This window comes from Crinia signifera, chromosome 4 (genome assembly GCF_055691185.1).
Source record: "Crinia signifera chromosome 4, ASM5569118v1, whole genome shotgun sequence".
Lineage (NCBI taxonomy): Eukaryota > Metazoa > Chordata > Amphibia > Anura > Myobatrachidae > Crinia > Crinia signifera.
This window is the reverse complement of record NC_139220.1, coordinates 290,132,741-290,159,223: the sequence shown is the minus strand read 5'-3', so window position 1 is coordinate 290,159,223 and position 26,483 is coordinate 290,132,741. Positions and strand designations below refer to the sequence as shown.

Below are 26,483 nucleotides of genomic sequence, written 5' to 3'. Positions count from 1 at the left end.
ACAATGTAGATGCCTCATTCTTTAAAACTAGAGACAAAGGGGAACTGGCTGTGGTTGTGGAGACACTATGGGGCTTGAGAAACAGAAGGGCTATGGCTGGAGAGATAGAATGGTGGATTACTTGTGAGATTGAAGGTGGGTTTACTGATAGGACTGGATGATAAGGAACAACCATTGAGGAAGAATAATTTCATTGTCAAGGCATAATAGGCCTGGCTAGGGGTTGAGACGAGAAACAAAGAGGGTCTGTACAGACAGAAGGGGACTGGCTGGGATTGGAGATACTCCATAGGGCTGGAGAGACAGAAGGGTGATGGGAGAAATGTAAGGAGCAGCCAAAACAGAAGGAGAAGGGTAGCGTCATGTAGGCCTCTAACATTAGGCAGCTGCTTAGGGGCAGGATCGGGAGCGGGCATCATCGAGTCTGCCCACCACAAAATCAGGGAATCAGACAAGACATTAAACAGACGTGGAAGACGGAAAAGGACTGGTTGGGAAAAGGGAAGCGACGCAGGGCTTTAGAACCAGAAGGGAATTGGCTAAGGTTAGGGAGAAATCACAAGGCTGGAGAGACAGAAGAAACAGCCAGGTATGAGGAAAGGAGTGGGTGGCAGAGGAAGAAAGAGGGGGTTGGGGGGGGGGGGGGGGGGTAGGGGCTGGAGAGACAGAAGGAGTGCTGGCAGAAGCTGGCTGACAATGGATGAATGGATGGCTGGGGAGACAGAAGGCGCTGATTGTATATTCTCCCTGTACTTGCGTGGGTTTCCTCCGGGTACTCCGGGTTTGTTCCAAAAATATACTGGTAGGCTAATTGGCTCCCAACAAAATTAACCCTAGAGTGTCTGTCTGTGTGTGTGCATATGTGTGGTAGGGGATATAGATTATAAGCTCCACTGGGGCAGGGACTGGTGTGAATGTTCAAATATTCTCTGTAAAGCGATGCGGAATCTGTGTGAGCTATATAAGAAACTGTAAATTAATTCATTACAATCACTTATTTATTTTAGTCCATTCTCGTCCTCAAATTGTCTGTTAAGGTCCTAATTTATGTTTGTGTATTTGTAATAAACAATAAAGACGGATGATCGGTCTCCGGTCGTTGCTGATGATGATCATTAAGTTCTTACCACTCTTCTCCCAATTCACTAACATGGGGATTCTATTGAAGATGGGTTGTTGACCGTAGCACGATAACAGATACAATCTGATTGGTGGTTGCCATTGGCAACAACCCATCTTCAGTGGAACTCCCATCTCAGTAAATGTAGCCCAACGTCACTCACATTGTCATTTGAGGGTTATGCCGTGTGTTCGGGTATTGTGGTGCCGTTTATTGTCCCCAGCTTCTGTTCTTTAGTGTTTTATTAATGGTTTAATAGTTTCAAATGAGAGGATTTTATTAGCTCCTGAAATCATCCCGGAGAGATCGTGCGTTCATTGAAGAACTAAGGTTACACAGAGAGGAGGACCACTTGTTGCATTTCCCTCTTTGGTTCAGATTTGTTGTATCAAAAAGACTCCTCTACCGCACTGTATGTATACAAATGAGGAAAGAACAAACAATGTTGCAAAATCTTATAACAGTGTATGGAATGTCTGTGACTGAGAACGGGAGCTCGATACAAGAAGGTCTCGTTTCTGCTGCTCATAAATCTGCTTGTGTGGATTGTTAACACTTTTACAGCTTTATTCTACTGAGACTCACATTGGTAATGCTGGAATAATCGTTTGTTGAAAATCATGCGACCTTTCCCATCGTGTGCAGCCGCCTCCTGCTGCTGAGGAAGCAGGTCCTGTTCCCAACAGCTTCCCTACGTGTGATAATACCTCCAGTACGACTCGAGTTGTCACTCTCACAGACCCAATGTCATATAGTTACCATCTGATAGGCACACACGCATCATTAGACACGTTTACGCTTGCTATGCAATCAGAGTCCTTGTGTAGAATATTTGCAGCAGGTGGAGTCGTCGGCCTGAAAGCGCTCTATTGTCCCTATTGTAGCGGTTTCACAATGAGCAAGTTGTGAGGCTGGACTCCTCCCTCAAAAACCAAAGGTCTTCGTCCAGGTCCGCCCTAAGATTATAAAAAGAAGACTGCACCGCAGTAACGTACGTCGTCATACAAAAGGTTTCCAGTTTCACTTAGAGCGGAGGAGACGAAGCTAGAATGTCCGGCAGAGGCAAAGGTGGTAAGGGGCTCGGGAAAGGAGGCGCCAAGCGCCACAGGAAGGTGCTGAGAGATAACATCCAGGGCATCACCAAGCCTGCCATCCGCCGCCTTGCCCGACGAGGAGGCGTGAAGCGCATCTCCGGACTCATCTACGAGGAGACCCGCGGGGTGCTGAAGGTCTTCCTGGAGAACGTGATCAGGGACGCCGTCACCTACACCGAGCACGCCAAGAGGAAGACCGTGACCGCTATGGACGTGGTCTATGCTCTGAAACGCCAGGGGCGCACTCTCTATGGGTTCGGGGGCTAAACGCTGAGGCGCCTCTGATCCTCTCACCCACATAAAGGTCCTTTTCAGGGCCACCCACCTATTCCTCGTGAGAGCTATATAACATTGAGCTAGCATTACTGCCGCTCGTGGCGGTCCCCTGACTATACGTCGGCGGAAGTAAACGAAGATGAACTTACAAAGAAGTATCATTTCTTTAGGTTACATGTTGCATGCATGTAATTTGTAACAACTCGCACAGGCTGAGAAGATTGTTCTAAATCTGTAACAATGATACGTGCTGCAGCCTAGACTGTAATCCTTTGTTTCTGAGATGCCTCCAAAATATGGTGGACAAGAACTTGTCTTAATCTAATGAATACAAGTTATTATTTTAACAAAATAGACTGCAAGAGACAAATTCTTAAAAATGAACCGGGCTTTCATACAGTTCCGTCTTTGAAGACGCTGAAACCTCGGTGTCCTGGCAGTTGATCTACACTACTTTGTGAAAGTCAATAAAAGAATTAAAAAAAAGACCCATCACATCACATGGCCTCAGGACTGAGATGAACATGTTCATTCGCATTTGGCCCCAGGGACGTAGATTTGACACTGTGCTCTCCATGATTATAACGTACTGCATGATCATTATGACACTACAATACTAAAGACCCGATCAAAGTGAAAAAAAAAAAAAAAAAATACATGATATAACTATAGATTGAGTCCCGTTGGACTCTATAAGAGCGCTCTATAAAGAACATTATTATTATTATTATAAGGTTCTGCGGCGCCTGTCATTCTAAATTATACATATCTACAGTATCTTTAATAGCTGCAGACTTGGAAGTTAAAAATACAATGGTAAACGTGATGTAACTATATGAATAGGAGATGTAGGAGCAGAAACATATAAACACCGTATCCCGGATCCTTTTAAATTCTTAACGTGCAGAATGTAAAGCAACGTATATGAAGTGGATGGATGACTACAGTAGCTGTCACAAATCCCAGCTAACACTGGTAAACATGATGCATTTATGCTAATGTGCTTGAATTCTATACACCGGCTTCGTATGCCGATTATTTTATCCCAGGATCTGAAACAATCGGCCATGGCTAGAAAAGGCGGGGTTTTTTTGAATGCTTCAAACGGTTGTATTAAACCAATCGATAGAGGAGGCATGCCCACACTGTCCAATCAGCGTGCAACACTGTGTATAAATAGAATAGCAAGGGGGCGACGTTTCTAATACAGTCGGTACTGTAGCTGCACGCATTTTCTTTTGTGATCATGGCCAGGACCAAGCAGACAGCGCGTAAATCCACCGGCGGGAAAGCTCCCCGCAAGCAGTTGGCCACTAAAGCCGCCAGGAAAAGCGCCCCAGCTACCGGCGGCGTGAAAAAGCCTCACCGCTACCGACCAGGGACCGTCGCCCTCCGCGAGATCCGCCGCTACCAGAAATCCACCGAGCTGCTGATCCGCAAGCTGCCCTTCCAGCGCCTGGTGCGTGAGATTGCCCAGGACTTTAAGACCGACCTGCGCTTCCAGAGCTCTGCCGTCATGGCCCTGCAAGAGGCCAGCGAGGCTTACCTGGTGGGGCTCTTCGAGGACACCAACCTGTGCGCTATCCACGCCAAGAGGGTGACCATCATGCCCAAAGACATCCAGCTGGCCCGCAGGATCCGAGGGGAGAGGGCATAGAGATATTCGGCACTCCTATACACGCAACACCACAAAGGCTCTTTTCAGAGCCACCAAATCTTTCTGAACGAGCTGAAGCGTAAAGCACATTGGTGTTTGAGTGGAATGATGTCAATTCCTTTAACGGGGGGACAGACACCCGGGCTCCAAATTGGTACCCACAGCGCATAGTCCGCTCCTACCTGGCTTTCACCCTGCTTCTGAACCACCTCCATATGCTTTGCGCAGGGGGACTACTCCTAGTCTTCGCTACGAAAGGTTAGACTAGTAGATCACACGTGTGTAAGAGGTGCATTTCGAGAAGTTTAAAATGGCATTTTCTAGGGAAGTAAAAGCACGTGCGGCTTCCCGGTCCTCCTCACCAGGCACGAAATGTTACTATACGGGCTGAAGCATAAGCTACAAATAAGTGATTTTTGCTTCCTGGAACCTTGTTCTTAACGCCTCGGTTCCTTCCTTTGTTCCCCGCTCCTGCCAGTATGAAGGGCAGATCTCATCTGATTGTGATAGGCAGATGCACAAGCTCCGTCGATGCAGGGAACGGTCAATCACTACCGGCCTTCACCATAAACATGATTAGAGAAGGGACGAGGTTTCCTTACATGGATCAAGCTCTCCTGCCCTTCGACTGTTTCCAGAGCTAGCCTCTCCTGTCCCAACAGATTCATGGGGCAGGTTAGCCGGGGCATTTACACCCTCCCTTCCGTACAAAGGTCCCGGGTACCACTTCAACCTTTCCCGCTAAATCGGGCTAAGGACTGACATTTAGCCAGTTTATAGAGATGAATCAGCACTTCACAGTCGGGGTGGGTGGCTCTGAAAAGAGCCTTTGGGTCAATAACGGGTAAAACATCTGACGGTCACATCACTTGCTCTTGGCTGGCTTGTGGCTCTCGGTCTTCTTGGGCAGCAACACGGCCTGGATATTGGGCAGTACACCTCCCTGGGCGATGGTCACTCCACCCAGCAACTTGTTGAGCTCTTCGTCGTTGCGCACAGCCAGCTGCAGGTGGCGGGGGATGATGCGGGTCTTCTTGTTGTCGCGGGCAGCGTTACCGGCGAGCTCCAGAATCTCAGCCGTCAGATATTCCAGCACCGCGGCCAGATAGACGGGAGCACCGGCTCCCACACGCTCCGCATAATTTCCCTTTCTCAGCAGACGGTGAACGCGACCAACCGGGAACTGTAGACCGGCACGAGATGAGCGAGTCTTGGCCTTTGCCCGGGTCTTGCCGCCTTGTTTGCCTCTTCCTGACATGCTAAAATGTTCAATGGGCGCGTTTCTTCAAATTCGAAACTGTACTGCGTGCAGACAATGCGCTCTCGATATCGCCCTCCTCTTAAATATACACTCAGGAGGGTCCAGTTCTTGCTGTGTGATTGGTCTGTGCAGGAACCTGATCTGCATTGGTTACTGTGTAACTGGACCAATCTGCAAATGGCGGGCGGGGTTTCGCCGACATCACTCGTAGCCAATAGTGTTACCAGCAGCGAGGACGCCTCGTTTGCATAAGCTGCCTATAAATAGAGCCGATCTGGAGCGGCACAGGACAGATTTTTTCTGCAACGACTCAGAAACGATTATCTGCCAATATGCCTGATCCAGCCAAGTCTGCGCCGGCTCCCAAGAAAGGCTCTAAGAAAGCCGTGACCAAAACCCAGAAGAAAGATGGGAAGAAGCGTAGGAAGACCAGGAAGGAGAGTTATGCCATTTACGTGTACAAGGTGTTGAAGCAGGTGCACCCTGATACCGGCATCTCCTCCAAGGCTATGGGCATCATGAACTCCTTCGTTAATGATATCTTTGAGCGCATTGCTGGGGAAGCTTCCCGCCTGGCTCACTACAACAAGCGCTCCACCATCACCTCCAGGGAGATCCAGACCGCCGTACGCCTGCTGCTGCCTGGAGAGCTGGCCAAGCACGCCGTGTCCGAGGGCACCAAGGCCGTCACCAAGTACACCAGCGCCAAGTAATCTCCCCTTCTTCTCCCACCCACACCAGCACAAAGGCTCTTTTCAGAGCCACCCACCTCCTCTCTAATCGAGCTGTAACTATGATGGTTTTTGCTGTGTCCATGCTCCGACCGATATAACTGACTTGTGACGTACCCTCTAGCTATTGTTAACCCTACTGGGTCACACAAAAAAGTGCCTTTATCTCTACCACTTGCAAAGCTGCATTCTGTATTTCTCTTTCTAGGGGATCTGAATCCAGTTTCAAATGTAGGACCGGTTCATTACGTTGCAGATGTCACTGGCTGCTTAAATACACAAAAGATACATGCGACCCATAGGGTGGCCAATGTACACCGTTGGCAATGGATCGCTGTCTTTTTTTCTGAATGAAGTGTGCAGTACGTCAACGTAGCTCAGTACCCAGTTACTTCTATGACCTCCGGTTCCGTTTCGATGCATTTAATTAAGGGTGAACACGTAATTCCTGCTCAGGCACACTTGGTTCCTACTGTAACACGCACACACTTGATTGAAAGGCGATTACAGTTCAGAGCGCCGCAAAGCTGAAATACGCACCGAGTCCGGGAGCCAGGGAAACGTTACAGTAATGGCTTTAATTTCCCGCCGATATCTGAGCGACTCTCATTGTGTGGGTCCATTGTCATTACCAATTCCCCCACTTTCAAATTAAAAATATACAATGTATCTATATCTATTCCACGTATAATAAAATGAAGGGAAAAAAATAAAATAAAACTAACAACGTTGGGTCATTACGTTTCATCAACACAAATATTCACCACAACGTAGTTGAATGATTTAGTTCTCTTATCAAGCTGATTTTTTACACTGGGTATTAACCAAGAAAAAAAAAAGAAAACAATACCAAGAGAGCAGTTACTATAAATCGAAACATAAAACAATATCTTCTTGTAGCGAACAAAAGGAAAACAATCCAAGGGTTGTGCTTATGAACGAATGGCAAGGCGAGCCATGACTCCGCCTTTAAGTCCAAGTCACCCATCAGGTCCGCTTTCCACTTTATAAAAGCCGCTGACAGGAAAGCTTACTCATTCTTACTGATCGTCACAGATTTTTTGAGAATGTCTGGAAGAGGTAAAGGTGGAAAGGGGCTCGGCAAAGGAGGCGCTAAGCGCCACAGGAAGGTTCTCCGTGACAACATCCAGGGCATCACCAAGCCTGCAATCCGTCGTCTAGCTAGACGAGGGGGTGTTAAGCGTATCTCGGGACTCATCTACGAGGAGACTCGCGGTGTGCTGAAGGTGTTCCTGGAGAATGTGATTCGTGATGCCGTCACCTACACCGAGCACGCCAAGAGGAAGACTGACCGCTATGGACGTGGTCTATGCTCTGAAGCGCCAGGGCCGCACTCTCTATGGGTTCGGGGGTTAAATTCTCAGGTGCCTCTCATGCGGTCACCCACACACGCACAAAGGCCCTTTTCAGGGCCACCCATCTTTTCTACGAGAGCGCTGTTACATCCTCCATGTTTAATGTGGCTATTTACCGGGTCCTAATATGAATTCATCAACTAGCAGTGAGGTGGGTGGCGGGTGCAGTGGTTCCTTTTTGGTGTCGGTGATCGTGTAATTAGGTAATCCGCAATATATAGAAAAAGGTTACGTTACAAACCACGCTGTTAGCGACCACTGCACAGAGGCATATACGTTTTCCGGAGAATTGTGTTTTAAAGGGTCACTAGGAATGCAGATTGAAGAACGTTCCAGTCCGCCTTCTTTGCGATTTACTAAGCTCTATATATATACTGTATGTACCCTTGCACTCATACGGTTTGCAGCAGTTAAAATACGAGGCAGCGCTAACGAGTTCTATAGTGGTGAATCACACACCTTCCCTGACAGCTCTGCCACAGATTGAGCTTGCCCTTACAGAGGATGTAGGGCATCAGAACCGGCTGGGAGGGTATGGTGCCACAGGTGAATGCCGCCGGTTTACAGCGATTCATTGAAATGCGCACTAAAACGCTATGCGCTATGAAGCGTTTATTGAAGAGAGCTGATACGTAACGGTCTCATTAATCCCACTTCCCAGCACATATGTAGAATTGTAAAGTGACTGAATTTAAGGGGCAAACTAGAACATTCTGGTGTACCTATTGATTACAAACTGAAGGGCGCTGCCATCAGGCCACGCCCTGCGCTCACAGCTCTGTCGAGAGAGGGTGGGTGGCTCTGAAAAGAGCCTTTTGGGGGAGAACAAGGGAGCGAGGATGCGGCGGTTCAGGCATTACTTCTTTGCCGCGGCTTTCTTGGGCTTTGCTGCCTTCTTGGCTGGGCTTTTTGCGGCTTTAGGCTTCGCCGCCTTCTTGGCCGGACTCTTGGCGGCTTTGGGTTTCGCTGCCTTCTTGGCCGGACTCTTGGCGGCCGCCTTCTTCGGCTTCACCGCTTTAGGCTTCTTCGGGCTTTTGGCAGCTGCAGCTGGCTTCTTCACCTTCTTCGGGCTCTTGGCTGCACTCGGAGCTTTCTTGGGCTTCTTCGGGGATTTGGCCACTTTCTTTGCAGCAGGTTTCTTGGGCTTCAGAGACTTCTGGGCAACCTTATTGCTCTCCGCCTGCTTCTTATTGAGCTTGAAGGAGCCGGAAGCGCCGGTGCCTTTTACCTGAGTGAGAGTTCCTTTGGTCACCAAACTTTTTACACCCAGTTTCACGCGGCTGTTGTTCTTCTCCACATCGTAGCCTCCGGCAGCCAGAGCCTTCTTCAGGGCGGCAAGGGAAACTCCACTGCGCTCTTTGGAGGCGGCCACGGTTTTTACGATCAGCTCGGAGACGCTGGGTCCAGAAGACTTGGCGCTCTTCTTGGCTCCTCCCGCAGCTTTCTTCGGCTGCCTCTTCTTCTTGGATGCGCCCTCTGATGGAGGGACAGCGGCGGGTGCAGTCTCTGCCATGTTAACACAGACAAAAGGCACAACAAATAAAAATGCAGTACTACTAGCGCACGAGTCACGACAATCGCGTTCTGGATTCTTATATACACGGCAGGCTGTGCTGTGATTGGCTGCTGGGCGTCCAGTGTCCTGTGCTCTCATTGGCGGGATAAGCAGAAGTGTGAAACCTTTCCCTGTCTGAGTTGCAGGGACAATCAGCTGTTACCTTGTGTTTCCATAGCGCAAAAAAACAGTCATCAATAGCGCATGAGGTGAGCAGCGAGGTGCCTCTTTGCACCACACCCGTACTCCAAGGTCTCCCCTATCCCTGTATGCCCACTGCTAGCCTAGAACCTGCGGACCGGGGCAGGAAAATCGAATTGATACTCACCCACACCAGGCTGGATCTGCCCGGCATGTAACCCGTTTCTCCTTTACTGTGACATTAATATGTCCCACCCGGGCTTCTTCTCTCCTCGCAGCCCTGGAGATAATGAAGGTGAGCTGCGGGACACACGGTGCAGAGCAGTTAGCCTGTTGAAACCATTTAAGCTGATGTGCGAGGTCATGTACACACAGCTGGCTAACACAGGCAGCTTGCATTCCAAGGTAGCCTCTATAAACTCTAGTTTCTATTCCGAGATCAGTATACCTACTAGCACAGTCGATAGCCGAGGACAGCGGGTGCCACATCCACTAAATTGTCTTAAAGAAACCCAAGGAGTTCATCACTCCACTCTGTTTATGCTAGTTATACAGTACGTGTCAGTAAATGGCTATATTCACAAGGTTGTGTTTCTTTCAGACTGCTATGAAACACACCTCCAGCGAAATAGCTTTAGTTTACATTCAGCCAGAGCTCAAATCAGTTCAAAAAAGACTAACGGGTGCAAAAAAACAGTCAAGGGCCAATACTAGGAGTCGGTTGGAAGTGGTTGTTATGCTATTGTAGCACACCACAATGACAGGACCACGGGGCCAGCCTTATAGTATACACTGTAATACTGCTCTTGTTAGTTTAGTTTTTGTCTTGGGCTACTTGGCATAGTAGTCCGGTTTGCATTGCAATCCCTGTCCGCACTCATCTCCGCATTAAGAATTGCGCTAGAATTGCTTTGGGGACTCCTGCCAGGAAACACCGTGGGAATCTAGGCCTAACTTAGTTGTGTGGATTACCTGTACTCTATTTGCGCATATACTTATTTGCAGTTTCTTATATAAAGCCTTCTGGAGATATGGCCTCCAGAACTGAACACAGTACTCTACATGAGGTCGTACCAATGACCTATACAGTGGGATTATTACTTCTTTCTTTCTACCGCTGGTACCTCTCCCTATGCAACCAAGCATCTGACTTGCCTTCTTCATTGCTTTGTTACATTGCCTACCTGCCTTTAAGTCCCCTGAAATAGTGACACCTAGACCCCTCTCTTCCTCAGTAGTTTCCATTATAGTGCCATTTATACTATATTTAATCTTTGGATTTTTGAGACCCAAGTGCATGATTTTGCATTTTTTTATTTGACATTAAACTATAGTTGCCATGCTCTTGACCTGGGGTAGCCAACCCTAGTCCTCGAGAGCTACCAACAGTGCATGTTTTGCAGGTCTCCTCACAGAATCACAAGTGAGCTAATTAGCTCCATCTGTGTATCTTTTAAAATGTGTCAGTGATTAATGAGTGCAGCTGTGCAGCAGCTAGGTTGTCTGGAAAATGTGCACTGTTGGTAGCTCTCGAGGTCTAGGGTTGGCTACCACTGCTCTTGACCATTCCTCTAATCTGCCTAGATCACCAATCATTTGTTTTACCCTTCCTGGTGTGTCTACCCCGTTGCATACCTTTGTGTCATCTGCAAAAAGGCACATTTTACCCTCAATTCCATGTGCAATATCACCAATACAGATAATAAAAAAGCACTGGTCCATGTACAGATCCCTGGGGTACCCCACTTGTAACCTTTCCCTCCTTTGACTGTACTCCTTTTACTACAACTCTCTGTTTTCTGTCCTAAAAGCATGCTCTTATCCATTCAACTATCTTGAAATCCAATCCCAAGCTTTCAAGGTTATTTAACAGTCTGCGATGTGGGACAGTGTCAAAAGCCTTACTAAAGCCTAGATAACCTACATCTACAGCCCCACCTTGATCTATTACTTTAGTCACCCAGTCAAAGAAGTCAATAAGATGTGTTGGACATGATCTTCCCCCAGTAAACCCATGCTGTTTCGGATCCTGTAAATTGCTGCTTTTGAGATATTCTACAACTCTTTATTTTAAGAGTGCTTCCATAAATTTCACTACTACTGATGTAAGGCTCACTGGTCGATGGTTGCTTACCTCTTCCTTTCTTCCACTTTTGTGCAGTGGGACTACATTCGCTGTTTTCCTGTGCTCTGGGATTACTCCAGTAGCTAGTGACTGGTTGATTAATTCTGTTATTGGTTTTACCAGCTCCACTTTAAGCTCTTTTAGTATCCTTGGATGTATCCCATCTGGCCCCATTGATTTATCCACTTTCAGTTTTGACAGTTCTCTGGGGACTTACATTGTCCCTCTCAAGAAGACATCCACTCTATGGGGTAGGGAGGCCAATCCCGGGATCGGGATCGGCGGGATCCCGGGATTTTGGCCTAAAAAAGGCGGGATTTAAATCCCGGGATTGAGCCTTCCAATCCCGGGAATGCGGGATTAGTGCCCGATAGCCACACTGCTGTCTGCCGGTATTTTACTGATAGGAACAGTGTGCTGTAGCGGCATCATGGCGGTGGCCGGGCTGCGCAGCGTGACCCCTGACATCACGTCACGCTGCACAGCCCGGCTGCTGTCATACCGCTATAGCACACTGTTCTGTACTAGGTTGCCTGGCCACACACCTGCCCGCTGAGCAGCTCATCCTCCCTGGCCGCCCGCTGTGCAGCTCGTCCTACCTGGCCGTCCGCTGTGCAGCTCGTCCTACCTGGCCGTCCGCTGTGCAGCTCGTCCTCCCTGGCTGCCCGCTGTGCAGCTCATCCTCCCTGGCCGCCCACTGTGCAGCTCGTCCTACCTGGCCGCCCGCTGTGCAGCTCGTCCTACCTGGCCGCCCGCTGTGCAGCTCGTCCTTCCTGGCCACCCGCTTGCTGGAGATGTTCCTGCTACTGCCTGTCACCACCTCCATGTAAGTGACAGTGCAGTGCAGGCAGGGAGATAGTGGTTTGGGATTATTCTGCCTTTAATTGATTTACGGTGTGGGCAGTTTGGGGGGGATGGGGACAGCTGTGGTTTTTTTTGTATCAGGGAGGCCAATCCCGGGATCCCGGGAATCCTGGGATTGAGCATTTTTCAATCCCGAATCCCGGGATTGAAAAAATGCCCCGGGATTGGCATCCCTACTATGGGGGGAGATTTACTAAGAATACGATATATCATATTCGTATTCTTAATACGAATGAATATGAATGCATACGGCTTTTTCAGCCGTATGCAAATTCCTGTTCCGGAAGGTAATATACAAAGCAGTCAGATACGACTGCTTTGTAAACCTCCGATGGCGTATTCATTTGTATTAGCGGCCATATATATGGCCGCTAATACGAATTCATATGGCCATTCTGCACGGATCAGGCAGATCCGTGCAGGCTGTGCTGTGTAAAAAAAAAAAGTCCAAGCATGCGGAGAATTAAAGGGCACGCTGGCCCTTGTAGTTCAACGGTATTAAAAATAGTCAAATAAACACACACTGACACACACAAGAAAAATAAAACTTTATTTCATCCAAAGCCCACACATACTGATACTTACCTATCTTGAGCCCGTAAGGTAGGTCCCTGGGTCCGGTGTCCTGGGGGTCCGGTGTCCTGGGGTGCTGGTCTGGTGTCCTGGGGTTCTGGTCCGGGGGTCCGGTGTCCGACGCAATCCATAGGGGAACCAGAGGAAGTAAACTTACAACTGTCCGGCGAAGATCACGTCCTCTTCAATTCCTGCAGTAGCCTGCCTAAAATCTAACATCTTTGTTTTTGTGTGCGATGAGTCGGTTTCTGTCTTTATTTTGATCCATACTGCTTGATAGTCACTGTATTATTTATTTATTTACAGTTTCTTATATAGCGCAGCAGATTCCGTTGCGCTTTACAATAGTAGACAGTGATAAAACAAATTGGGTAACAACAGACAGACTTGGAGGTAGGAGAGCCCTGCTGCAAGTTTACAATCTATAGGAATATAGGAGGGAAAGAGGCACCAGTAATAGCATAGCAGTCCCACCAAGTTACAAGTCCAGAAGGGAAGAAAATAATACATAAGTGCCTCAGAGGGTTATGCGTGTAGAACTTAAATATGATAGGCTTGCCTGAAGAGGTGAGTTTTCCGGGAACACTTGAAAGTTTGGAGGCTAGCGGAGTTCTTATTGTGCATGGAAGGGCATTCCATAGGATAGGAGCAGCCTGATGAAAGTCCTGTAATAGTGAATGGGAGCTAGTGTTCCGTGCAGAAGAGAGACGCAGATCTTGTGCAAAGCGGAGTATAACTGTATCCTAGGTTTTCACCCACATTTACATCAGATATTCTGTCACCAGAACTTAGACATAGAATTTGATGGCAGGTGAGACATTCTTGGACCTTCTTCATTTTTTCCATACTTACAGTATTCTCAAAACTAATTCTTATTTTATTGTAATTATTATTATTATTATTATTATTATTATTATTATTATTATTATTATTATTATTATTATAATTTGGTCTATTCCAGGCATGATTAAACTGTATTATCATCTGCCACAATTCATGGGAGGCTATTCAACTTGTCAGCTACTTTTTTTTTGCTGAAACAACTTTTCCTCAAATTTGCCTCTTAATCCATTTCCTTACAGTTTCCTGTCATGTCCTAGGACTAAGAATGTTTCCGTCATTTACCTTGACTGTTTGATTTGCCCCTTTTTTTGTGTGCCGTGTCTAAGGTATTACCTTCTGGAGACATGGGCAACGGATCTTAACATGGCACTCTGTACGGCTCTGTATCAATGACCTTTACTGTGGTAGATACAGTACATTAAAAAGAGAATCCCATTGGATCCTTCCTTTTCCATCTCAGAAGTTCCCATCATAGTGTCGTAAAATAAAAAATAAAAAAATTAGAATATGGACACCTTCATTGATTTATTACAATGTAGATGCCTCATTCTTTAAAACTAGAGACAAAGGGGAACTGGCTGTGGTTGTGGAGACACTATGGGGCTTGAGAAACAGAAGGGCTATGGCTGGAGAGATAGAATGGTGGATTACTTGTGAGATTGAAGGTGGGTTTACTGATAGGACTGGATGATAAGGAACAACCATTGAGGAAGAATAATTTCATTGTCAAGGCATAATAGGCCTGGCTAGGGGTTGAGACGAGAAACAAAGAGGGTCTGTACAGACAGAAGGGGACTGGCTGGGATTGGAGATACTCCATAGGGCTGGAGAGACAGAAGGGTGATGGGAGAAATGTAAGGAGCAGCCAAAACAGAAGGAGAAGGGTAGCGTCATGTAGGCCTCTAACATTAGGCAGCTGCTTAGGGGCAGGATCGGGAGCGGGCATCATCGAGTCTGCCCACCACAAAATCAGGGAATCAGACAAGACATTAAACAGACGTGGAAGACGGAAAAGGACTGGTTGGGAAAAGGGAAGCGACGCAGGGCTTTAGAACCAGAAGGGAATTGGCTAAGGTTAGGGAGAAATCACAAGGCTGGAGAGACAGAAGAAACAGCCAGGTATGAGGAAAGGAGTGGGTGGCAGAGGAAGAAAGAGGGGGTTGGGGGGGGGGGGGGGTAGGGGCTGGAGAGACAGAAGGAGTGCTGGCAGAAGCTGGCTGACAATGGATGAATGGATGGCTGGGGAGACAGAAGGCGCTGATTGTATATTCTCCCTGTACTTGCGTGGGTTTCCTCCGGGTACTCCGGGTTTGTTCCAAAAATATACTGGTAGGCTAATTGGCTCCCAACAAAATTAACCCTAGAGTGTCTGTCTGTGTGTGTGCATATGTGTGGTAGGGGATATAGATTATAAGCTCCACTGGGGCAGGGACTGGTGTGAATGTTCAAATATTCTCTGTAAAGCGATGCGGAATCTGTGTGAGCTATATAAGAAACTGTAAATTAATTCATTACAATCACTTATTTATTTTAGTCCATTCTCGTCCTCAAATTGTCTGTTAAGGTCCTAATTTATGTTTGTGTATTTGTAATAAACAATAAAGACGGATGATCGGTCTCCGGTCGTTGCTGATGATGATCATTAAGTTCTTACCACTCTTCTCCCAATTCACTAACATGGGGATTCTATTGAAGATGGGTTGTTGACCGTAGCACGATAACAGATACAATCTGATTGGTGGTTGCCATTGGCAACAACCCATCTTCAGTGGAACTCCCATCTCAGTAAATGTAGCCCAACGTCACTCACATTGTCATTTGAGGGTTATGCCGTGTGTTCGGGTATTGTGGTGCCGTTTATTGTCCCCAGCTTCTGTTCTTTAGTGTTTTATTAATGGTTTAATAGTTTCAAATGAGAGGATTTTATTAGCTCCTGAAATCATCCCGGAGAGATCGTGCGTTCATTGAAGAACTAAGGTTACACAGAGAGGAGGACCACTTGTTGCATTTCCCTCTTTGGTTCAGATTTGTTGTATCAAAAAGACTCCTCTACCGCACTGTATGTATACAAATGAGGAAAGAACAAACAATGTTGCAAAATCTTATAACAGTGTATGGAATGTCTGTGACTGAGAACGGGAGCTCGATACAAGAAGGTCTCGTTTCTGCTGCTCATAAATCTGCTTGTGTGGATTGTTAACACTTTTACAGCTTTATTCTACTGAGACTCACATTGGTAATGCTGGAATAATCGTTTGTTGAAAATCATGCGACCTTTCCCATCGTGTGCAGCCGCCTCCTGCTGCAGAGGAAGCAGGTCCTGTTCCCAACAGCTTCCCTACGTGTGATAATACCTCCAGTACGACTCGAGTTGTCACTCTCACAGACCCAATGTCATATAGTTACCATCTGATAGGCACACACGCATCATTAGACACGTTTACGCTTGCTATGCAATCAGAGTCCTTGTGTAGAATATTTGCAGCAGGTGGAGTCGTCGGCCTGAAAGCGCTCTATTGTCCCTATTGTAGCGGTTTCACAATGAGCAAGTTGTGAGGCTGGACTCCTCCCTCAAAAACCAAAGGTCTTCGTCCAGGTCCGCCCTAAGATTATAAAAAGAAGACTGCACCGCAGTAACGTACGTCGTCATACAAAAGGTTTCCAGTTTCACTTAGAGCGAAGGAGACGAAGCTAGAATGTCCGGCAGAGGCAAAGGTGGTAAGGGGCTCGGGAAAGGAGGCGCCAAGCGCCACAGGAAGGTGCTGAGAGATAACATCCAGGGCATCACCAAGCCTGCCATCCGCCGCCTTGCCCGACGAGGAGGCGTGAAGCGCATCTCCGGACTCATCTACGAGGAGACCCGCGGGGTGCTGAAGGTCTTCCTGGAGAACGTGATCAGGGACGCCGTCACCTACACCGAGCACGCCAAGAGGAAGACCGTGACCGCTATGGACGTGGTCTATGCTCTGAAACGCCAGGGGCGCACTCTCTATGGGTTCGGGGGCTAAACGCTGAGGCGCCTCTGATCCTCTCACCCACATAAAGGTCCTTTTCAGGGCCACCCACCTATTCCTCGTGAGAGCTATATAACATTGAGCTAGCATTACTGCCGCTCGTGGCGGTCCCCTGACTATACGTCGGCGGAAGTAAACGAAGATGAACTTACAAAGAAGTATCATTTCTTTAGGTTACATGTTGCATGCATGTAATTTGTAACAACTCGCACAGGCTGAGAAGATTGTTCTAAATCTGTAACAATGATACGTGCTGCAGCCTAGACTGTAATCCTTTGTTTCTGAGATGCCTCCAAAATATGGTGGACAAGAACTTGTCTTAATCTAATGAATACAAGTTATTATTTTAACAAAATAGACTGCAAGAGACAAATTCTTAAAAATGAACCGGGCTTTCATACAGTTCCGTCTTTGAAGACGCTGAAACCTCGGTGTCCTGGCAGTTGATCTACACTACTTTGTGAAAGTCAATAAAAGAATTAAAAAAAAGACCCATCACATCACATGGCCTCAGGACTGAGATGAACATGTTCATTCGCATTTGGCCCCAGGGACGTAGATTTGACACTGTGCTCTCCATGATTATAACGTACTGCATGATCATTATGACACTACAATACTAAAGACCCGATCAAAGTGAAAAAAAAAAAAAAATACATGATATAACTATAGATTGAGTCCCGTTGGACTCTATAAGAGCGCTCTATAAAGAACATTATTATTATTATTATAAGGTTCTGCGGCGCCTGTCATTCTAAATTATACATATCTACAGTATCTTTAATAGCTGCAGACTTGGAAGTTAAAAATACAATGGTAAACGTGATGTAACTATATGAATAGGAGATGTAGGAGCAGAAACATATAAACACCGTATCCCGGATCCTTTTAAATTCTTAACGTGCAGAATGTAAAGCAACGTATATGAAGTGGATGGATGACTACAGTAGCTGTCACAAATCCCAGCTAACACTGGTAAACATGATGCATTTATGCTAATGTGCTTGAATTCTATACACCGGCTTCGTATGCCGATTATTTTATCCCAGGATCTGAAACAATCGGCCATGGCTAGAAAAGGCGGGGTTTTTTTGAATGCTTCAAACGGTTGTATTAAACCAATCGATAGAGGAGGCATGCCCACACTGTCCAATCAGCGTGCAACACTGTGTATAAATAGAATAGCAAGGGGGCGACGTTTCTAATACAGTCGGTACTGTAGCTGCACGCATTTTCTTTTGTGATCATGGCCAGGACCAAGCAGACAGCGCGTAAATCCACCGGCGGGAAAGCTCCCCGCAAGCAGTTGGCCACTAAAGCCGCCAGGAAAAGCGCCCCAGCTACCGGCGGCGTGAAAAAGCCTCACCGCTACCGACCAGGGACCGTCGCCCTCCGCGAGATCCGCCGCTACCAGAAATCCACCGAGCTGCTGATCCGCAAGCTGCCCTTCCAGCGCCTGGTGCGTGAGATTGCCCAGGACTTTAAGACCGACCTGCGCTTCCAGAGCTCTGCCGTCATGGCCCTGCAAGAGGCCAGCGAGGCTTACCTGGTGGGGCTCTTCGAGGACACCAACCTGTGCGCTATCCACGCCAAGAGGGTGACCATCATGCCCAAAGACATCCAGCTGGCCCGCAGGATCCGAGGGGAGAGGGCATAGAGATATTCGGCACTCCTATACACGCAACACCACAAAGGCTCTTTTCAGAGCCACCAAATCTTTCTGAACGAGCTGAAGCGTAAAGCACATTGGTGTTTGAGTGGAATGATGTCAATTCCTTTAACGGGGGGACAGACACCCGGGCTCCAAATTGGTACCCACAGCGCATATTCCGCTCCTACCTGGCTTTCACCCTGCTTCTGAACCACCTCCATATGCTTTGCGCAGGGGGACTACTCCTAGTCTTCGCTACGAAAGGTTAGACTAGTAGATCACACGTGTGTAAGAGGTGCATTTCGAGAAGTTTAAAATGGCATTTTCTAGGGAAGTAAAAGCACGTGCGGCTTCCCGGTCCTCCTCACCAGGCACGAAATGTTACTATACGGGCTGAAGCATAAGCTACAAATAAGTGATTTTTGCTTCCTGGAACCTTGTTCTTAACGCCTCGGTTCCTTCCTTTGTTCCCCGCTCCTGCCAGTATGAAGGGCAGATCTCATCTGATTGTGATAGGCAGATGCACAAGCTCCGTCGATGCAGGGAACGGTCAATCACTACCGGCCTTCACCATAAACATGATTAGAGAAGGGACGAGGTTTCCTTACATGGATCAAGCTCTCCTGCCCTTCGACTGTTTCCAGAGCTAGCCTCTCCTGTCCCAACAGATTCATGGGGCAGGTTAGCCGGGGCATTTACACCCTCCCTTCCTCCCTCCCGTACAAAGGTCCCGGGTACCACTTCAACCTTTCCCGCTAAATCGGGCTAAGGACTGACATTTAGCCAGTTTATAGAGATGAATCAGCACTTCACAGTCGGGGTGGGTGGCTCTGAAAAGAGCCTTTGGGTCAATAACGGGTAAAACATCTGACGGTCACATCACTTGCTCTTGGCTGGCTTGTGGCTCTCGGTCTTCTTGGGCAGCAACACGGCCTGGATATTGGGCAGTACACCTCCCTGGGCGATGGTCACTCCACCCAGCAACTTGTTGAGCTCTTCGTCGTTGCGCACAGCCAGCTGCAGGTGGCGGGGGATGATGCGGGTCTTCTTGTTGTCGCGGGCAGCGTTACCGGCGAGCTCCAGAATCTCAGCCGTCAGATATTCCAGCACCGCGGCCAGATAGACGGGAGCACCGGCTCCCACACGCTCCGCATAATTTCCCTTTCTCAGCAGACGGTGAACGCGACCAACCGGGAACTGTAGACCGGCACGAGATGAGCGAGTCTTGGCCTTTGCCCGGGTCTTGCCGCCTTGTTTGCCTCTTCCTGACATGCTAAAATGTTCAATGGGCGCGTTTCTTCAAATTCGAAACTGTACTGCGTGCAGACAATGCGCTCTCGATATCGCCCTCCTCTTAAATATACACTCAGGAGGGTCCAGTTCTTGCTGTGTGATTAGTCTGTGCAGGAACCTGATCTGCATTGGTTACTGTGTAACTGGACCAATCTGCAAATGGCGGGCGGGGTTTCGCCGACATCACTCGTAGCCAATAGTGTTACCAGCAGCGAGGACGCCTCGTTTGCATAAGCTGCCTATAAATAGAGCCGATCTGGAGCGGCACAGGACAGATTTTTTCTGCAACGACTCAGAAACGATTATCTGACAATATGCCTGATCCAGCCAAGTCTGCGCCGGCTCCCAAGAAAGGCTCTAAGAAAGCCGTGACCAAAACCCAGAAGAAAGATGGGAAGAAGCGTAGGAAGACCAGGAAGGAGAGTTATGCCATTTACGTGTACAAGGTGTTGAAGCAGGTGCACCCTGATACCGGCATCTCCTCCAAGGCTATGGGCATCATGAACTCCTTCGTTAATGATATCTTTGAGCGCATTGCTGGGGAAGCTTCCCGCCTGGCTCACTACAACAAGCGCTCCACCATCACCTCCAGGGAGATCCAGACCGCCGTACGCCTGCTGCTGCCTGGAGAGCTGGCCAAGCACGCCGTGTCCGAGGGCACCAAGGCCGTCACCAAGTACACCAGCGCCAAGTAATCTCCCCTTCTTCTCCCACCCACACCAGCACAAAGGCTCTTTTCAGAGCCACCCACCTCCTCTCTAATCGAGCTGTAACTATGATGGTTTTTGCTGTGTACATGCTCCGACCGATATAACTGACTTGTGACGTACCCTCTAGCTATTGTTAACCCTACTGGGTCACACAAAAAAGTGCCTTTATCTCTACCACTTGCAAAGCTGCATTCTGTATTTCTCTTTCTAGGGGATCTGAATCCAGTTTCAAATGTAGGACCGGTTCATTACGTTGCAGATGTCACTGGCTGCTTAAATACACAAAAGATACATGCGACCCATAGGGTGGCCAATGTACACCGTTGGCAATGGATCGCTGTCTTTTTTTCTGAATGAAGTGTGCAGTACGTCAACGTAGCTCAGTACCCAGTTACTTCTATGACCTCCGGTTCCGTTTCGATGCATTTAATTAAGGGTGAACACGTAATTCCTGCTCAGGCACACTTGGTTCCTACTGTAACACGCACACACTTGATTGAAAGGCGATTACAGTTCAGAGCGCCGCAAAGCTGAAACACGCACCGAGTCCGGGAGCCAGGGAAACGTTACAGTAATGGCTTTAATTTCCCGCCGATATCTGAGCGACTCTCATTGTGTGGGTCCATTGTCATTACCAATTCCCCCACTTTCAAATTAAAAATATACAATGTATCTATATCTATTCCACGTATAATAAAATGAAGGGAAAAAAATAAAATAGTTAACAACGTTGGGTCATTACGTTTCATCAACACAAATATTCACCACAACGTAGTTGAATGATTTAGTTCTCTTATCAAGCTGATTTTTTACACTGGGTATTAACCAAGAAAAAAAAAAGAAAACAATACCAAGAGAGCAGTTACTATAAATCGAAACATAAAACAATATCTTCTTGTAGCGAACAAAAGGAAAACAATCCAAGGGTTGTGCTTATGAACGAATGGCAAGGCGAGCCATGACTCCGCCTTTAAGTCCAAGTCACCCATCAGGTCCGCTTTCCACTTTATAAAAGCCGCTGACAGGAAAGCTTACTCATTCTTACTGATCGTCACAGATTTTTTGAGAATGTCTGGAAGAGGTAAAGGTGGAAAGGGGCTCGGCAAAGGAGGCGCTAAGCGCCACAGGAAGGTTCTCCGTGACAACATCCAGGGCATCACCAAGCCTGCAATCCGTCGTCTAGCTAGACGAGGGGGTGTTAAGCGTATCTCGGGACTCATCTACGAGGAGACTCGCGGTGTGCTGAAGGTGTTCCTGGAGAATGTGATTCGTGATGCCGTCACCTACACCGAGCACGCCAAGAGGAAGACTGTGACCGCTATGGACGTGGTCTATGCTCTGAAGCGCCAGGGCCGCACTCTCTATGGGTTCGGGGGTTAAATTCTCAGGTGCCTCTCATGCGGTCACCCACACACGCACAAAGGCCCTTTTCAGGGCCACCCATCTTTTCTACGAGAGCGCTGTTACATCCTCCATGTTTAATGTGGCTATTTACCGGGTCCTAATATGAATTCATCAACTAGCAGTGAGGTGGGTGGCGGGTGCAGTGGTTCCTTTTTGGTGTCGGTGATCGTGTAATTAGGTAATCCGCAATATATAGAAAAAGGTTACGTTACAAACCACGCTGTTAGCGACCACTGCACAGAGGCATATACGTTTTCCGGAGAATTGTGTTTTAAAGGGTCACGAGGAATGCAGATTGAAGAACGTTCCAGTCCGCCTTCTTTGCGATTTACTAAGCTCTATATATACTGTATGTACCCTTGCACTCATACGGTTTGCAGCAGTTAAAATACGAGGCAGCGCTAACGAGTTCTATAGTGGTGAATCACACACCTTCCCTGACAGCTCTGCCACAGATTGAGCTTGCCCTTACAGAGGATGTAGGGCATCAGAACCGGCTGGGAGGGTATGGTGCCACAGGTGAATGCCGCCGGTTTACAGCGATTCATTGAAATGCGCACTAAAACGCTATGCGCTATGAAGCGTTTATTGAAGAGAGCTGATACGTAACGGTCTCATTAATCCCACTTCCCAGCACATATGTAGAATTGTAAAGTGACTGAATTTAAGGGGCAAACTAGAACATTCTGGTGTACCTATTGATTACAAACTGAAGGGCGCTGCCATCAGGCCACGCCCTGCGCTCACAGCTCTGTCGAGAGAGGGTGGGTGGCTCTGAAAAGAGCCTTTTGGGGGAGAACAAGGGAGCGAGGATGCGGCGGTTCAGGCATTACTTCTTTGCCGCGGCTTTCTTGGGCTTTGCTGCCTTCTTGGCTGGGCTTTTTGCGGCTTTAGGCTTCGCCGCCTTCTTGGCCGGACTCTTGGCGGCTTTGGGTTTCGCTGCCTTCTTGGCCGGACTCTTGGCGGCCGCCTTCTTCGGCTTCACCGCTTTAGGCTTCTTCGGGCTTTTGGCAGCTGCAGCTGGCTTCTTCACCTTCTTCGGGCTCTTGGCTGCACTCGGAGCTTTCTTGGGCTTCTTCGGGGATTTGGCCACTTTCTTTGCAGCAGGTTTCTTGGGCTTCAGAGACTTCTGGGCAACCTTATTGCTCTCCGCCTGCTTCTTATTGAGCTTGAAGGAGCCGGAAGCGCCGGTGCCTTTTACCTGAGTGAGAGTTCCTTTGGTCACCAAACTTTTTACACCCAGTTTCACGCGGCTGTTGTTCTTCTCCACATCGTAGCCTCCGGCAGCCAGAGCCTTCTTCAGGGCGGCAAGGGAAACTCCACTGCGCTCTTTGGAGGCGGCCACGGTTTTTACGATCAGCTCGGAGACGCTGGGTCCAGAAGACTTGGCGCTCTTCTTGGCTCCTCCCGCAGCTTTCTTCGGCTGCCTCTTCTTCTTGGATGCGCCCTCTGATGGAGGGACAGCGGCGGGTGCAGTCTCTGCCATGTTAACACAGACAAAAGGCACAACAAATAAAAATGCAGTACTACTAGCGCACGAGTCACGACAATCGCGTTCTGGATTCTTATATACACGGCAGGCTGTGCTGTGATTGGCTGCTGGGCGTCCAGTGTCCTGTGCTCTCATTGGCGGGATAAGCAGAAGTGTGAAACCTTTCCCTGTCTGAGTTGCAGGGACAATCAGCTGTTACCTTGTGTTTCCATAGCGCAAAAAAACAGTCATCAATAGCGCATGAGGTGAGCAGCGAGGTGCCTCTTTGCACCACACCCGTACTCCAAGGTCTCCCCTATCCCTGTATGCCCACTGCTAGCCTAGAACCTGCGGACCGGGGCAGGAAAATCGAATTGATACTCACCCACACCAGGCTGGATCTGCCCGGCATGTAACCCGTTTCTCCTTTACTGTGACATTAATATGTCCCACCCGGGCTTCTTCTCTCCTCGCAGCCCTGGAGATAATGAAGGTGAGCTGCGGGACACACGGTGCAGAGCAGTTAGCCTGTTGAAACCATTTAAGCTGATGTGCGAGGTCATGTACACACAGCTGGCTAACACAGGCAGCTTGCATTCCAAGGTAGCCTCTATAAACTCTAGTTTCTATTCCGAGATCAGTATACCTACTAGCACAGTCGATAGCCGAGGACAGCGGGTGCCACATCCACTAAATTGTCTCAAAGAAACCCAAGGAGTTCATCACTCCACTCTGTTTATGCTAGTTATACAGTACGTGTCAGTAAATGGCTATATTCACAAGGTTGTGTTTCTTTCAGACTGCTATGAAACACACCTCCAGCGAAATAGCTTTAGTTTACATTCAGCCAGAGCTCAAATCAGTTCAAAAAAGACTAACGGGTGCAAAAAAACAGTCAAGGGCCAATACTAGGAGTCGGTTGGAAGTGGTTGTTATGCTATTGTAGCACACCACAATGACAGGACCACGGGGCCAGCCTTATAGTATACACTGTAATACTGCTCTTGTTAGTTTAGTTTTTGTCTTGGGCTACTTGGCATAGTAGTCCGGTTTGCATTGCAATCCCTGTCCGCACTCATCTCCGCATTAAGAATTGCGCTAGAATTGCTTTGGGGACTCCTGCCAGGAAACACCGTGGGAATCTAGGCCTAACTTAGTTGTGTGGATTACCTGTACTCTATTTGCGCAGATACTTATTTGCAGTTTCTTATATAAAGCCTTCTGGAGATATGGCCTCCAGAACTGAACACAGTACTCTACATGAGGTCGTACCAATGACCTATACAGTGGGATTATTACTTCTTTCTTTCTACCGCTGGTACCTCTCCCTATGCAACCAAGCATCTGACTTGCCTTCTTCATTGCTTTGTTACATTGCCTACCTGCCTTTAAGTCCCCTGAAATAGTGACACCTAGACCCCTCTCTTCCTCAGTAGTTTCCATTATAGTGCCATTTATACTATATTTAATCTTTGGATTTTTGAGACCCAAGTGCATGATTTTGCATTTTTTTATTTGACATTAAACTATAGTTGCCATGCTCTTGACCTGGGGTAGCCAACCCTAGTCCTCGAGAGCTACCAACAGTGCATGTTTTGCAGGTCTCCTCACAGAATCACAAGTGAGCTAATTAGCTCCATCTGTGTATCTTTTAAAATGTGTCAGTGATTAATGAGTGCAGCTGTGCAGCAGCTAGGTTGTCTGGAAAATGTGCACTGTTGGTAGCTCTCGAGGTCTAGGGTTGGCTACCACTGCTCTTGACCATTCCTCTAATCTGCCTAGATCACCAATCATTTGTTTTACCCTTCCTGGTGTGTCTACCCCGTTGCATACCTTTGTGTCATCTGCAAAAAGGCACATTTTACCCTCAATTCCATGTGCAATATCACCAATACAGATAATAAAAAAGCACTGGTCCATGTACAGATCCCTGGGGTACCCCACTTGTAACCTTTCCCTCCTTTGACTGTACTCCTTTTACTACAACTCTCTGTTTTCTGTCCTAAAAGCATGCTCTTATCCATTCAACTATCTTGAAATCCAATCCCAAGCTTTCAAGGTTATTTAACAGTCTGCGATGTGGGACAGTGTCAAAAGCCTTACTAAAGCCTAGATAACCTACATCTACAGCCCCACCTTGATCTATTACTTTAGTCACCCAGTCAAAGAAGTCAATAAGATGTGTTGGACATGATCTTCCCCCAGTAAACCCATGCTGTTTCGGATCCTGTAAATTGCTGCTTTTGAGATATTCTACAACTCTTTATTTTAAGAGTGCTTCCATAAATTTCACTACTACTGATGTAAGGCTCACTGGTCGATGGTTGCTTACCTCTTCCTTTCTTCCACTTTTGTGCAGTGGGACTACATTCGCTGTTTTCCTGTGCTCTGGGATTACTCCAGTAGCTAGTGACTGGTTGATTAATTCTGTTATTGGTTTTACCAGCTCCACTTTAAGCTCTTTTAGTATCCTTGGATGTATCCCATCTGGCCCCATTGATTTATCCACTTTCAGTTTTGACAGTTCTCTGGGGACTTACATTGTCCCTCTCAAGAAGACATCCACTCTATGGGGTAGGGAGGCCAATCCCGGGATCGGCGGGATCCCGGGATTTTGGCCTAAAAAAGGCGGGATTTAAATCCCGGGATTGAGCCTTCCAATCCCGGGAATGCGGGATTAGTGCCCGATAGCCACACTGCTGTCTGCCGGTATTTTACTGATAGGAACAGTGTGCTGTAGCGGCATCATGGCGGTGGCCGGGCTGCGCAGCGTGACGCCTGACATCACGTCACGCTGCACAGCCCGGCTGCTGTCATACCGCTATAGCACACTGTTCTGTACTAGGTTGCCTGGCCACACACCTGCCCGCTGAGCAGCTCATCCTCCCTGGCCGCCCGCTGTGCAGCTCGTCCTACCTGGCCGTCCGCTGTGCAGCTCGTCCTACCTGGCCGTCCGCTGTGCAGCTCGTCCTCCCTGGCTGCCCGCTGTGCAGCTCATCCTCCCTGGCCGCCCACTGTGCAGCTCGTCCTACCTGGCCGCCCGCTGTGCAGCTCGTCCTACCTGGCCGCCCGCTGTGCAGCTCGTCCTTCCTGGCCACCCGCTTGCTGGAGATGTTCCTGCTACTGCCTGTCACCACCTCCATGTAAGTGACAGTGCAGTGCAGGCAGGGAGATAGTGGTTTGGGATTATTCTGCCTTTAATTGATTTACGGTGTGGGCAGTTTGGGGGGGATGGGGACAGCTGTGGTTTTTTTTGTATCAGGGAGGCCAATCCCGGGATCCCGGGAATCCTGGGATTGAGCATTTTTCAATCCCGAATCCCGG

The 26,483-nt window shown here is 48.1% G+C and overlaps 5 protein-coding genes across 5 annotated transcripts; 2 read left to right on the top strand and 3 right to left on the bottom strand.

The window, feature by feature from the left end:
- The first annotated feature begins 3,736 nt into the window (after nt 1–3,736).
- LOC146073133 (histone H3) lies at nt 3,737–4,147 on the top strand. Its single transcript, XM_083180313.1, has one exon. It carries the CDS (start codon nt 3,737–3,739, stop codon nt 4,145–4,147), a length of 411 nt encoding a protein of 136 aa, XP_083036439.1.
- An 865-nt stretch (nt 4,148–5,012) lies between these two features.
- Nucleotides 5,013–5,405, bottom strand: LOC146073132 (histone H2A type 1). Its single transcript, XM_083180312.1, has one exon. It carries the CDS (start codon nt 5,403–5,405, stop codon nt 5,013–5,015), a length of 393 nt encoding a protein of 130 aa, XP_083036438.1.
- A 2,966-nt stretch (nt 5,406–8,371) lies between these two features.
- LOC146072699 (histone H1.01-like) lies at nt 8,372–9,028 on the bottom strand. Its single transcript, XM_083179894.1, has one exon. The coding sequence runs from the start codon at nt 9,026–9,028 to the stop codon at nt 8,372–8,374; it is 657 nt and encodes a 218-aa protein (XP_083036020.1).
- A 7,284-nt stretch (nt 9,029–16,312) lies between these two features.
- LOC146073131 (uncharacterized) lies at nt 16,313–21,664 on the top strand. Its single transcript, XM_083180311.1, has 6 exons — nt 16,313–16,611; nt 16,673–16,691; nt 17,853–18,197; nt 19,206–19,457; nt 19,871–20,086; nt 21,260–21,664. Exons 1-6 carry the CDS (start codon nt 16,313–16,315, stop codon nt 21,662–21,664), a joined length of 1,536 nt encoding a protein of 511 aa, XP_083036437.1.
- Nucleotides 21,665–22,517: 853 nt separating this feature from the next.
- LOC146072698 (histone H1.01-like) lies at nt 22,518–23,174 on the bottom strand. The gene has a single exon (XM_083179893.1). It carries the CDS (start codon nt 23,172–23,174, stop codon nt 22,518–22,520), a length of 657 nt encoding a protein of 218 aa, XP_083036019.1.
- Between the last annotated feature and the right edge of the window lie 3,309 nt (nt 23,175–26,483).